Source organism: Lonchura striata, chromosome 2 (genome assembly GCF_050655825.1).
Source record: "Lonchura striata isolate lonStrDom1 chromosome 2, ASM5065582v1, whole genome shotgun sequence".
NCBI classification, from domain to species: Eukaryota; Metazoa; Chordata; class Aves; order Passeriformes; family Estrildidae; genus Lonchura; species Lonchura striata.
In genome coordinates, this window is record NC_140704.1 from 143,727,137 (window position 1) to 143,742,084 (window position 14,948).

The 14,948-nt window shown below is 41.7% G+C and overlaps 1 protein-coding gene across 4 annotated transcripts in view; it reads left to right on the forward strand.

The window, feature by feature from the left end:
* DEPTOR (DEP domain containing MTOR interacting protein) overlaps positions 1 to 14,948 on the forward strand; it is a 75,314-nt gene that overhangs the window by 36,403 nt on the left and 23,963 nt on the right. For all 4 annotated transcript variants that reach the window (XR_014953034.1, XM_021546564.4, XM_085572479.1 and 1 more), the window contains exons 6-9: positions 10,072 to 10,257; positions 10,890 to 11,024; positions 14,132 to 14,202; positions 14,834 to 14,938. Coding sequence is in view for 3 of the 4 variants with exons in the window: in XM_021546564.4 (XP_021402239.1) it covers positions 10,072 to 10,257; positions 10,890 to 11,024; positions 14,132 to 14,202; positions 14,834 to 14,938 (497 nt within the window). In the remaining variant the exon portion in view is untranslated. The remainder of the gene's footprint in view (positions 1 to 10,071; positions 10,258 to 10,889; positions 11,025 to 14,131; positions 14,203 to 14,833; positions 14,939 to 14,948) is intronic.

A 14,948-nucleotide genomic window follows, 5' to 3' on the forward strand; every position in this document is an offset into this window, starting at 1 on the left:
TGGATTCCCAGACTCAGACTAGCAGCAGAATAGGTGGGGTGAGGTTTTGTTTTCCTGAATGATTGAGGAGTGTAAGAGTCTCTTTTAGAGACGACAGCGTAGCATCTGTCTTCTTTGGAGCACATGGTCTACCTGGACTTCAGTAAAGTCTTTGATACTGTTTCCTGTGATGTTCTTCAGAATCTGGATTCCCATGGTGTGGATGGGTGCACCCTTCACAGGGCCAAAACTTGGCTGGATGGCCAGGCCTGGAGTATCCCCCAGAGCTCAGTACTGGGGACAAGACCCATTATTTGGGCCAGGCCTCTTAATTATCTTTATTAAAGAGATCTTTATCAAGGGATCAAGGGCAGCAAAGGTGACTTTGTGGATGACACAAACTTGGTTGGTAGTATTGATCTTCTGGAAGGTAGGAGAGCTCTATAGAGGGATCTGGACAGGCTGGAGTGATGGGTCAAGGTCAGTGGTGTGAGGTTCAATAAGGCCAAGTGCTGGGTCCTGCACTTGGGTCACAACAACCCATGCAAGGAACCCCACCAACACTCCCAGATGATTGGCTGGAAAAGTGCCCACTGGAAAAGGAGCTGGGATCCTGGTTAACAGCAGCTGAACATGAGCCAGCAGTGAGCCCAGATGGCCAAGAAGGTCAATGGCATCCTAGCTTGTATCCTCGACAGTGTGGCCAGCAGGACCAGGGAAGAGATTGTCCCCCTGTACTCAGCATTGGTGAGCCAACACCTCAAGGGCTGTGTCCAGTTCTGGGCCCCTCACTACAAGAAGGACATTGAGGGGCTGGAGCGAGTCCAGAGAAGGGCAACAGAGCTGGGTAATGGTCTGAAGCACAAGTCTGATGAGGAGCAGCTGAGGGAGCTGGAGGTGTTTAGCCTGAGAAAAGGAGGCTCAGGGGAGACCTTATCACTCTCTACAAATGCCTGAAAGGAGGCTGTAGCCAGGTGGGTGTCACACTCTTCTGCCAGATAACAAGTGACAGGGCAGGAGGAAAAGACCTTAGGTTGCACCAGGGCAAGTTTAGGTTGGGTATTAGGAAAAATTTCTTCACTGAAAGGGTTGTCTTGAATTGGAGCTGCCCAGAGAATTGATGGAGTTACCATCCCTAGAAGAATTTAAGATGTGTAGATGTGGCACTTAAGGACATGGGTTAGTGGTGAACTTGGCAGTGTCAGGTTAATTGTTGAGCTTCATGATTGTAGATGTCTTTTCCAACCTAAATGGTTATATGATTTTGTCAGTTCTAGGATTTTTTTGATGGTAATAAATATGTGATATCTTAGACATGATATCAGTATCTTTGGCCTCCACCCTCCTTTAAAATACCTTTCAAATTTAAAAAGTTTTATTGATATAATTGCACTTGATCAGACCAGGTGTGTTCAAGCTAGACATGTGTTCTGCTGGCTTAGCACAGAAGCAGGTGCTTATCTCCTTTCAAGAGTTAATCTTTTATCTGTGAACTCCGCTGTGCAAATTACTTTCCAAGGTGAAAACCAACACTTTGTAATGACTTAGTGAGAACAGTAAATGTTGACATGTGCTATGTCCCTGTCTCTGCAGGAAAGTCTTATATCTATAATTTAATTGTCTCTATTCTTTGCAAGGACTCTCTACCTTTATACAGCAGAGTTTCCCGTCTGAAAATGATCAGTGCATTTCATTTTAAGCATCAAGACTCATGATGCATTTGAAAGTTTGTTATAATTGTGGTAGTGGATTGAATATATAACAAAGTATTATTTCTCTTGCTTTTGTTGAAAAGCTTTCCTTCTCTTCTAAAATTGCTGTGTTGCTATGTGCTACCTTAAATGTCCACTGCTTATGATTAGCTGATTATGATTCACTTACAAAGTGAAAACTTGACATGTATGTGAAATGTTCTCTTCTTTAATTCAAGATTTCTATTTGGAGCCCCTTTCTTAGAAATATCAACTGCAGATAAAAGTTTACAAGTGTCATTGCAACAAAACTTTGTTTTTTTAAGTCCTATTGCCCCCATGCTAATGCCAGGCAGAAGCACTCAGTTGTTCATATGGCAGTTCCTATGTGTAGGGACAGTAACCTCACCCAGAGTAATTCATCTGCTTATGCTAAATCTGGAGACCACTTTGCATATTTTTTATGATTTTGCCCTTGCAAGAAGTCAAAGAATAAGAACTTTGTATGCAATTGTAAAAACCCCCAGCTCCTTAGTATGTCAGCTTCTCATTGTGCTTTTGCAGTTGTCTTTATCTACAGCAGGAATGGATTTGGTTTTTCAAAGAGCCACATGCTTTATGCAAATAACATATGACAAATTCTTTTCATATTAATTATTGAATTTTATTTTTCTGACAGAGAATGGGTTTCATTTTTTAGCAGCTGCAATTAAAAAAAAAAAAAAAAAAAAAAAAAAAAAAAAAGAAAGAGATACCCAGATGGGCCTTTTCATCTTCTGCTTCCCTTGCCACAGACTTTACTTTCCATGCTTTATTTGGAAGCAAAGAAAAGCAGTTGGCTGTGTTCTGTAAACTTACTAAATTAAAGATGATAAATCCTCATATACAAACCAAAAAGACTGCTGAAATGTGTGTGATTCAACACTGGCTTTTCATGCTAGAGTAAGTAATGTGTATTTGAAAATACACTGTAAATAGATGGCAAACTGGCTGGAAAGACAAAATGTATATAGAAACACATATCTTCATTCCTATTTTAAGGCAGCAAAAATAACATATTAATGCACTGATGAGAACACTCCACCTTAATAAGAACAGGATACTCTGAATTTCAGTTCCCAAGGAACTTTTTGACAGTTTACTGTAATCCTGATGCTTTAAAGACAATATAAAGTAGTCTAGACTTTTTTTGGAATACATGAATATACTACAGTTCATTGAAACAGCTCAGAAAGTCTTCCAAGTTATAATTCAGAGAGCTGTAGTTATAGCACAGGTTTTTTGTTGTTTTTTTTTTTTCCTGAACCTACTTACAGTCACAGGACCTATTTATTTCTAGACATGCTTACTGACTTCACCATTAGAAGGATGAGCTGGAACAGCTCTCTAGATTTTGTATTGCAGGGCCAGAATCTGCCTCGCAGATTTATACAAGGGGATCAGTGGAAACAAGAGCAGTTCAAACTTAGATCCATTGTCTGTTCAAAATTTGGATTCCTTGTAATCCAAATAAGAAAAAAAATACAATTTAGTGCAGCTGTACTGCCGAGAGTTTAACGTGATGGTTGAATACATGCACAGGTGGGCTTATATACGGTCTGTGTAGCATATAAACATTCATAAAAGGTGGAAATGCAAGTGTTGTGTTTATGCAGTGTGGGGAATCCAAGACCCAAGATCCAGGCCCCTGTGCTCACTGAACATCTGTAGTCTCATTCCCTGGATTTGTGGGGGATCCAAGCAGGTGGAATTCATCAATGTGTAAAAGGAAACTAATCTGAATAGGTGCCATGATTAAAATGCATTTGCAGTGCCAGATTAGCAGAAAAACAGGAAGGCTTTGAGAGGAGTGGGGAAAGCATTGTCCAGTGCTGAATAAAGTGCCAGTTCCTCTCCTCCAGCCACACGTGTGTGTGCAGGGCAGAGTGCAGAGGGGCAGCACAGCGGGCACACGGTGGGCACGGTGGCAGAGGTGGCACTGGGGCTGGGGCTGGGGGCTGGGGGCTGGGGGCTGGCTGAACCCTGCGCAGCCGCTCTGCAGCTCTCAGCAGCCCTCGGTGTTTGCCAAGCCCACGGACTCACCACTGCTTTGTGAGAGCCAAAGTGGACACACACTTCCACTGTTTGTCTGGCAAGGGACCAAAACTGTGCTAGCCAAAGGCCTGAGGCACAGAGGAGGCTGGCTCAGCAAGCTGTGTGCTATCCATAGAGAGAGGCATTTTTTTAAGGAACTCATATTTTATGTGGTGATTTGTTTCCTTCCCTTTTAAACACTGGTTCTGCTTTGGAGAGGGGAGGGAGCAAGCAAAATGACACGGAATGGGAGCCAGACTCTTCCCTGAGCACACTTTGGGTGCAGGTGGCAGCAGCTCCAGCTGTGCTCTTCTTCAGATAGCCCCTCAGCCCCTGCCAGCCCCTGCAGCCTGTCACTGTGTGTCACATCATCCTGCATTTGTTCTTGGCATGATGTTGCTTTTTTGGGGTAATATCCTGCCACTCTAGAGGTCAAAACTGATATGGTCATCTGTGACTGGCTCTATGAAGGCACAGACTATTGCAGCCAGTAATAGTGAAGGTCTAGAAAGATTTGCAACTTCAAACGGCATTTGACATCATTTTAATAGAGGAAACTACCTCATTAAAAAGATAAAGTGTACTTGTGAATATACTGGGGCTGCTGCCTTGTGCAAAGACTTGGAAATATGTTGTGCGCTGCTGGAAAGAGTTCAGCACTGCTTTTGTCTTTAAGTGGAGAAAGATATTACATATCTACACTGAAAAATCCATACACTCTGCCCGTGTTTTATAGCCTCTTCCTCTTAACCCTAGCACAGGCACACTCTCACACAAACAAGCACACACTTCAGTGTGTCCTCTGCTCTCTTGAGAAAAGTTTCTCATCTGGCTCCTCGTACCTTTGATCTCCTTCCCACCGCTCCCTGAGCATGGAACAGCCGTTCCCTGGCTGCAGCCACGAGCTTGCTTGGTGGCAGTGCTGTTTCTGGGGACGTGCAGAGCAGCTGGAGTGCCTCACTGGATGTGTCCTACTGGGGACTGCAGCTTTCAGCTGGGAGAAAGCATTAATCACCACGGTAAAGATGTACACAGATTATCAGCACTAAAAATCATGGGGAATTGAAGTGGTGGGAGGGATTTGGGGGAAAAGCCAGTTATGAAAATGGCCTGATTTTTCAGGCATGAGTCATACCATTTATTAAAATAGGCTTTTGTACTTTCTGAAGCTTTCTCAGTCCTATGTAATCAGTGTAAAGCTAATATTTCTATCTCTGCTGTGCATCAGCCTCCATGAAAAAGTGGAAAAGAAAAGGTTGTGAGCTCCATGCAGATCATGGGATTTTATGTCAGAATCAGAAGCTGAAAGAAGATTTGCATGGATGTTGCTATTTATATTTTATGTATGTGAACAGAACAGGAACTAGAAGCACCAAAGCTGCAACATTAAGTGCTCCCAAACAGAGAAAATCCAAAATTAATATTCTGATTTTTCTCATCTGAACAGTAATGTAAATGGTGAATGACCAGCTAAAATCCTTGCCAATGAAATTTGCAAACTCTAGGGATAGATGAGACAGTAAACAAATAATTGAACTCTATTAATTAAATGGTCATTACCTCAAAAAAGATAGATTTTTTTGTATACCTAATGGTATAACTACAAGGCAGTGCATCTAGAAAATGGAACAATGCTGTGCAGGGCACAAATTATTCCCATTTTATACTATTTGTGCAGTACAATGTAGCAGTAATGGTGGGCCTGGGATGTACAAAAAGAACAACACCCAGTAAGAAAAGGGGAGTAAGGCTGTAACTGGGGGCATGCAGTTCTGAGAAGTGCATGCAGTTCTGAGAAGTGGATTTTTACAAAAGATAAAGATTTCTGAAGAGGACTCCAGGAGGGCTAAAAAAAGGTCAGAATTTAGGGTGTAGGATTTATTCAGTTGATAAAAGATACGTTTGAGAGTTGGCTTCATCTCTTCACAAATTTCTTTGCAGATTTTTTACTAGATTGTATGTAACTTTCTAATGAAGGTGTGATAAAATCCAGGGATTACCAGCTAAAGTTAAGCAAATTCTGCTTTGAATTTAATCTTTATTTTCTGTCAGGGCAAGGGACTGAAGGCTTGAATAGTTTGTAAAAGGAAGACTAAAGTGGTCAATAAATGCTTTAAAGTATGAGTAAACTAAATTTTTCGTAAGATTAAAAGTTAATTTTTAAATTCTGTTTCTGGGAGAAATTTTGTGGCCTGTGTATGTGGGAGATTAGACTGGTGGGCTATGACTCTACCTCCAAAGTTTGACATTTGACATATATTAGCACTGTTGCCTTTCCTTCCAGGACAGTAAATGCTCTTGTATACTTTGATGGGTTTGGAGGTTTCCAGTTGTCATATTTTTACTTTACTCTCTTTGGTTCATTTCTTTCTGTTGCATAAGGTGCACATTGTAACCTGAACATGTTGCCACCTGAACAGTTGTGAATTAAATTGGAGCAAGAAACATGAAGTCACCCCACCTTGCTTTTTACATCACCCTCATAATGTACAAATGCAGGTCCTGGTACTCTTCAGCCATGGCTTGACTGTTAAAGACAAACTGAAATGGGAGCCACTTCACTTTTCCATGCTGCACTATGGAGGGCAGTGAACTGATTCAGAAGTAGTAATGTTAATCCCTTTCTAGAACAGCAACTTGCATGAGAGGTACCTGGAGCAAGAGCTTTGTCAGCTGCCACGAATTTATCTGCTACTGCCTCTGAGTCAACACCCAGAGGTAGCAACCTCTAAATTACCTTTAAAGAAACTGCTCCTGGGCAAGTCTGTGCAACCCTCTCAGCACTGTGCCATTGGTTTGGAAAAGCTTTTCACTCCCACTTTTCTCTGCTGCTTGCAGCAAAGTGTGGGCTGCTAAAGCAGTTGGGCTGAGCACCATGACTGCACCTGTAGCCCTCACCCAGCAGCTGCCAGTGCAACAAACCCAGCCTTCTGTGTGTGCTCTGCATCCAGCATTCCCAGAACTGTGATTTACCAAGGACATGTGTCGCTTCTCCTGGCTCTTGCTTAAAGTCAGCCACTGCACCCGAGGAGTGCTTTCAGAGGCAGCCCCACATCTGCCTCCCCTTCCTCAACTTCTTCTGATCTGTGGCGTGGAAATTCCTTTTTCCACACCGTTCCAGATACACTCATCCTTAGGCAGAGTCACAGCCTGGACATTTAATCACAAATCATTAATAACTCAGATGATATAACAAAAAAAAAAAACAACAAAAAAAAACAAACAACAAAAAACAACAAAGCCCCATGAAGCACAGTAAATAGTTTTGGTGAGAGACTTTATTTGCTAATGTGTGTACAAGGAGAGAGTCTTAGCTATATTGCTCCTATTTCTATTTCTAGTTTATTTTTAAATATGTAAAAAATTACATGATGTTACAAGCACATGATATGTGAACTGTCCTTAGAAATGAGGAGGTAAAAATATGAAAGTCAAGGAGCATGCCAAATTCTATGCTGATGCTACATGTCCTAATAATTTTGGCTACAAATCCTTTGTTGTGTAAATCATATACAAATATTCTCCAACACACAGCCATTGGACTTAGCTTTTCTACTTGCACTCATCTATTGTATAAAAATTTACCCTTCTGTAGACTGAAATAATTACAGCAGAGATTAATGACTTAAGTGGAAGACCTTAGCCTTGCTTGTTTAAGTATATAAATATGACAATGTTTATTTGAAACAATTTTAATTCAAAACATTAAAATATGTTCAGCATCATGTTCATCTATGTTTAGAGTATCTAGTTTCATGGTCAGTAATTCTTGAATTTTGGAGTGCCTGACAATGTCTGCAGCATGAGTGTGTGTTTATCTCTGATTATCATAATTTCTGAGTACTGTCAGAGCACTTCAGTTAATGACACAAACAAAAGAATAATTTTTGTTAAAATCAGTGGCGTCATAATATTTAACTTGACTCAGAAACCCTACTGATATTTCTTACATTGTGAATGGTTGGCCACAGCAGTTCTATTTCCAAGGAAGCATTTGTGGAGCTCTCTTTCATTTAAGATTATGAATTGCAATAGTGCTGAATAAGTAAAGCTTGCCTTTTTAAGATTGAGTTTGAGATGGTCTCATAATTTTTTCTGTCTTTAAATTCAGTTATTCTAATAATGTGGTAAGATATTGATAGATATTGCTACTTTTACGTATTATGTCAGTGATCTTAAAATGAAACTGGTAGCTGCAAACACCTACGTACTAACTCTGCTTCTGATAGCAAATCCTTTGGGGGATGTAGGCAGGTTGCCAAATCTCTCCTCTACTTCCATTCTTCAAAAATAGTGCTTGTTAGTAAGTGTTGTTTAATAGTATTGCATATGATGTGTATCCAAAATGGGGAGCACAGCAGCAGTGTGTGCCTGCAATAATTAATGTGTCAGAACACAGTAACAAGGTACTTGTGATGCTAAATTTGACTTAACTAAGCCATTTTTCATCCCTGAGGTCCCAAGAGATTCAGTATCGAAAGGAAGCAGACAAAAGCTAAGTGGCACTGGCTCTTCAAAGATCTTTGAGAGAGCCAGGCAATCTAAGGGATGCCTTGGAACCTGTGCCATGCGACTCTGGGGCAGATGGTCTGTGTGGCAGCTTGGGCACCAGCATGAGTAGTTCAGAAAGTTTCTGTGTGCTGATTATTTCTTGTGTCCCCAAGATAGAAGTCCATTTGTACAGACAGTGGTCTGTGTGACAGTGACCCAGGCAGGCAAGGAATATGCTTCTTCACAAGATGGTCTGACTTCATAAGGCACTTTCTGCATCCACATAGAAGACGGTGCCCTCAGGATCATATCTAGGACTGGCATCTTCCTTATTGTCTGGGTGACTTGACATCCCTGGAGGTGACTGGACCGACTTTTTCCTCTTTGTGGTTATTTCTTCAGATCACAAACATCACATGACTTACTGGCAGTTTATGTATAAATACAGCCTATTTTGCAAGGTTGTGATGTGTGGTGTAGTTCTATAGTTCTATTAAGAGTAACCTGAGACACAGGGAGTGTTCAAAAGGGATGATAGCCAGAAAGACTGTGTTAGGGATGAGAATGAAAGGAAATCAGCCAGCAGGGCTCCAGGCTCTGGTTCTTGTGTAGCACCTTGGATTCTGCTGGTTTTCGGACCCCGTGTATTGGGCAGAGCAAAGAGCAAGGCAAAAGTTCTGTGTCTGCAGTAGGAGGCCAAGTGACTGAGACATGTAATTATAGACTTGACTGACCTCAGTGCATACCTGTGTTGTTTTTTACACTTTACACATAAATATCTATAGCCCACCAGTTCTTATAATTCAGTTTTGCAAGAAATACAATTTATAAACTAGGAAAATCCAGAAGCTAGATTCTTCGGTGAAAAGGTCAACTATGAGAAATTATTTCTGCAGAATGTTATCACAGAAGCTGGGTAAAAATGGAGAAAAATGCTGCCAAACACCTACTGCAGCTATTTTACATGCAGAGTACTCCAGAGAGATTTCCTGAAGTCAGGACCTACAGGAGTCAAAGCACTTTCAAGACCTGGCACAGAGCTCCATCCAACTACTGCATTTTTCATCACAGCATTGGTGGCAGTGAAGACGTAGATGTTATAGTGATGTAGCACTCTGGGGGTAGGCTTGGTGCTCCTGCTCTGACACCAGCAGCCTGAGGTTTGCTCTCAGTGTCCATATACAGGTTGCAATTAAGATTTTTCTTCATTATGTAAGGAATGATTTTTGGCCAGGTGCCCGTTCCCAAACCTTGTGTATCCGTGCAAAGCGGGGAAGTGGCCTGCAGGAAATGTCTGGAACACAGTGTCTGTGGTGAACAAGACAGAGGAAATACACAGGTCTTGATTCTTTGCTGCTCTATAGTTCTGGACAAGGTATCTGGAGAGAGCTCCAGGGGCTGCCCTAGACTGATGAATGTACACAAAACTTGACATAAGGAGCTAAGTTTGCTCTGTGGGGCCAGCAGCAGCAAGGCTTACAGAGGAATCGTGCACAGAGATGGGCCATTATGCAACCTGTCAGAGGGATAAAGTACTTCTATTTCCACTGGGCAATAAAAAGTGCCTATCATTAATCAAAGTAATGTAAAAGATTCTTCTCAGCATTTGCCACGACAATTCCTAGTTTGCTATTGCTGCTATAAAGGGTGTCTATTGAAGCCGCCTGTGTGAAGCTGGCCACCTTCCTCCTCTTTCTGAGGCTGCACAGGGGAAGAGGAGAGCTCTGAGCATTGCAACCTTACCGCAAGGTCTGTAGCATGCAAGTGGCACATGGGTCTGCTTGGATTTCTTTCTATGCCTACCAGGCATAGACTTTGTATCCATTTCTTTTCCTAGTGTCCAACAAGCACCATTTTATGGACAGCAACTTGCTCTACCAGTGCAGAATGAATTTCCGCCGGCGGCGGCGATTAATGGAGCTCCTCACTGAGAAATCTCGCTTGATGCCAGAAAGCCATGACAGCCCGTTCTGCCTGCGCAAGCAGAACCATGACAACAGGAAACACACCAGTTTTCTCTCAGGTGACTCATTAATTACACTGCTGTTTGTAGAGTGGCTCCATGGAGTATTAAAAGATTGGTTTTGGACAAAGGGTTTCAGTGTTAGAAAAAAATGCAGGGTTGAGTATTATATGTCCCTGTTCATAGGGATTGTCCATTCACTCATTTTACCAAACCTACAGCTCCCTGGGGAATATCTGTATTAACGGCATTTCAGATGCTGATCAAAATTTGGGATCCACATTCAAACTGAATTGGTTAAAGCCCCCAAACTCAAAGTAATTTGTCATACATTCTATGGAGACTTTTCAAGAAAATTAAAAGTGAGGGGAAGGGGTCCTGCAGCATTTGTGAACAGTAATATCTAGTAAGAACTGAAAGAAGGGAAAGAAAAACTGGAAAAATGTAGTTCCCTATATTGGAATGCCTCTTAGAAGACACTGCAATGGGAGCAGTTCAGCCATACTGCTAGTTACAGCATTACTCTCATACAGTGACTCTTCTAACAATGTAGGCCATACTAATCCATTTCCAGTGTTGTCAGTGAAAGCATAGCTTGTTGCTGGGTTGTTTTTTTTTAAAAAATAAATAGGGAAATGGCTTAATAACTGGTACCTGATCCCTCTCTCTCTTTGCTTTCTCTCTGCTTGCAGTGAGTCCCACCAAGGAGATAAAGATCGTGTCGGCCGTGCGGAGGAGCAGCATGAGCAGCTGTGGCAGCAGCGGGTACTTCAGCAGTAGCCCCACGCTCAGCAGCAGTCCCCCTGTGCTCTGCAACCCCAAATCTGGTGAGCACCAGCATGGCTTACAGTGCACAGCAGCCAGGGCACAGACATCTCTGTGGGGAGAAGGTGACATGAAGAATGCCTATCATCACGCCTAAGCCTCTGTTTCCAAGAATACATTAAAAATTCACAGTTTTTGTAGGCCAGAGGGAACTATTATCATCTTCTAGCCTGAAGTCCTGTTGAACACAAGCCAGACGTCTGCCTTCAGTAATCTCTGCGTCAAGTCCATAATTGTGGTTTGAACTGCAGTTTATCTCTTAGGACTACATGCAGTCAGAGGCCTAGATTTGCCTCTTTGCTGCCAAGCTCTGAACCAATTCAAATCTCCTCTTAGAGACATTCCTTTGGTGCAAGTCAGAGAAGAGTTTAACTATCCAGTGACTGCTTGAGCTGCTATGGAGTAACACCCCTCAGAAAACAGCAGGCTCTTAAAAAAACTGAGGCAGCATTGTTTCAGCCTATCAGAAACCATTTGAACATTTTAATTTGTTTTAAGTTTTACACTGCTCTGTTTCAGAAGGTAGAAGTAGTATTGAAGCTTATTTTCCTTTTGAAAGGATTTCCTATCCCACGCCGGAAGGTTAAACACACCCATTCTTCCACAGTTCACTTAAATTGTTTCTTACTGTACATCTGGGAAGGGAAAAGCAGACCAAGATAGATATTGTTTCAGTCTCTCTGTTTCCCTCAGAAATAGCTCTGAATATCAAACAGGGCCCCTGCTGCCCTTTTTGTTTCTTATTATTTCAAATTCACCAAGTCCCTGCCACTGGTGTGGGGAGTACTGTAAAACAGGGTAAGATTTCAGTGGATATGTGTAATCTTTGCTTTCAGAAGCATGCTGGCATTTGAAGTGATTACAGGAGAGTACCTCAAGCACTAGGTGAATGCTGTTCCAAACATTGACCATTTACTCTGGAGATGAGTGAACTAAAGTGTGTTTCATTCCTGCTGTGCAGAGTGGCCATCAGAAAGGGAAGGATATTTCCCCTCTCTCTCCTTTTAGCACATTTCCTTCCCTCTGCTTCATCTCTGTTGGGAATTCAGTATGCAGCTCTGAACTAAAATAATTAGAAGGACACAGTAGGGTTATTTGCTCAGAAGCCACAACCCCCTCCAGCAGACCTGCTGCCCAGCAGAGGAAATGCTGTCAGTTCTAGTGGCCATTGCAGCCTTGGGGTGTGTTACTCTTGGGTGTTCAGCACCATCTTCCAGTTCGCTCACCCCTTCATGCAAGGGGCTTGCCCCTAGATAAAGGGTGCTACAGGATCATGTTTTAGCAGAGCATCTCTCAGGTATACTTTGCAGAAATGCTCTGGTAGCTTTGGTATGGGGAGTTCTTTGTTCCCAGTACATTAATTACATCCTGGAAATTTTTCTGGAACAGATAAAACAGCATTCATGTGCTATCCATAAATGTGGGCGCTATCTAAAGTATGCCAACTATTCCGTTCATTTATGGTTCTGATTTTATATGAAGTGTCAGTCCATGAGTAGTGAGAACAAGTTTATTTTAATGCAGCTGATTACACAATACTGGAATAAAAAGAATAGGCTGATGTTGTTCTTGCATAAATTTTTTAGAAGAAACATTCCCTTAGGACTAGTTTTCAAACTGTGAATAGCTTTAACAGAATCATATTTGAAAGAAGACAGCAGTGGGCTTATAAACAGGCTGACTTTTCAGAATTATACGATTACTGGCAATGTAGGGTTATTTCTCCCAGAACACAAGTACAGATCCACACATCAGCTTGCATAGGTTAACATAAGGCTGTCAGATGGAAATGTTATGAGGAATTCTTAATCCTCTACTCACTATAAGGAGACTTTATTCACAAGTAGCTTCCTGCTATCCAGACCCAGAGCGTGTTGCTGAACTACGTGCTGATAAACACAAGGCAGAGGTGTATTTGTTGTCACACAAGCTCTCTTACAGGCAATCACTTAAAAAATACCCAGGTCATGACTTGACCAACCATGTAGAAAAACGATCATCAAACAAAAAAAATTCTAGAGGTATGATGAAGAGAGGCACATAAGAGAGCTCTGCGTGGATGATTTACCAGATTCTGACTTGTCAAATGAGCACAGTCGTTCAGTTTTTTTCACATTGACCAGACATGCTCTGCAAAGATTAACACTGGCTAAATGACAGTTCATCAAAATGCATGGGAAGGTTAAAAAAAAAAAAAAAAAGGTATTGGTTTGTCTGCTAGAATTCTCCCTGCTCCCATGAATGTCATTAAGAAACTCAAGAACATCTTCAAATACCATCTGTGAGAAATATTGTCTCCCACTTGTGACTGAAAAGACAGACACCATCAAAATTATTTATCACTAAAAGAAAAACAGCCATATTATTAAGGGTGAAGCAGGCAAATGGGGTGAACAGCATATATCTTTATGTTGTCCTTTGAAGCATTTATGGACAGATAAAAAGTGATACACAGGATGGTATTGATTTGATCTGGCAGAACTTAAAATTTAATTTGTTTGGAGGAAAATTATGCCATTACATGGGAAGGCAATGGGGACCTGCAGAAACTTCCTGGTTTTGCCTTTCATTTAAAATCCCAGACAACTGTAGGTTACCTTGTCTGTCCCTGGATAAGATGGGAGTTGTAGGTCTGTGCCTACAGTTGCAGAAGTCTCTTGAGATAATTCCTCACCCAGGCAAGATTTTCTTGCTGTTCAGTTCTGTGATTCAAACCCAACTCAGATGAAATAGCAGAGAGCACCCAGCAAGTACATAGTGAACTGTGAAGGAAAGATGCTCTGTGCCAGGATGGTTGGTCACTTGTTTCAACACTGGACAAAGGAAAAGCCACTTTTGCATTTTGTAATAGTGTTTAGGGGATTTTGGTTGCAGACAACAAAGTCTGTTGGCTAAATGCTCCAGTTTTCCAAAGATCTCAGCATTTATACTCAGTGTTATTCTGCTGGCTTTTCCTTGGTTCTCTTACTGCTTTCAAGCAAGTCTGCAAGAATTGAAAGCATGTATGGGAAATGAGGCTAAAAAGATGTATCCCAACACTGTATCTTATTTATTAGAAGAAACTCCTAAGGATTGTTTTTATTGAATATTCATTTCTGTACCTCCACAGTATTAAAGAGACCTGTGACTGCTGATGAGCTCTTGATGCCTGGAGCCCCATATGTTAGAAAAACTTTTACGGTATGTCTCCAGTATTTTTCTTTATTTTCTTCATGTTATATGCATATGGGCAATCCAACGGACATTTTTTGATGGGATAATTAGAGCTCATTTGTATTTGCTGAGGTTTATACTGCAAACTCCCAAACTCCATTATCAGTACTTCCACAAATTACAAGTCTCATTCAGCACTTGTTTATTCTGTCTTTATTGCCAGTGTGATACTTAAAGGGGGTGTAAAATTACATAAAGCCAATAACATTTGTGTTATACAAACTCATCTGGACTTAGTTCTCCTGCTCTGCAGGAGCGGATTACCTACCCAAATCAAAGTTTTCTTAGCAGAGACTTTCTACATAATGAGACAGAAAATTTGACTAACATACATTTTTAGAGCCCTTATTTAAAAATGTTCTTGAACCTAGTCATTGGAAGCATTGCTTTTACAGCCTCCTAGTTCAACAAAGAAACTTCATTAAAAGTGAGAGGAACCATTTGGATAGAGCCTTTCCCATGAGTGACATAGCAGCCTGTACTCTACTATGTGTTGGAAGTACAGAGATGTTGAAATGACATCTCGGACCATTTAGCAGTTGCCCCCTTGAATTTCACGGAGCTGTTTGAAAGAGGTCATGTCCTTTCCCCTTTGCAGATCGTTGGCGATGCCGTGGGCTGGGGCTTTGTGGTGCGGGGCAGCAAACCCTGCCACATCCAGGCTGTGGACCCCAGCGGGCCAGCGGCCGCGGCTGGCATGAAGGTGGGTTCTC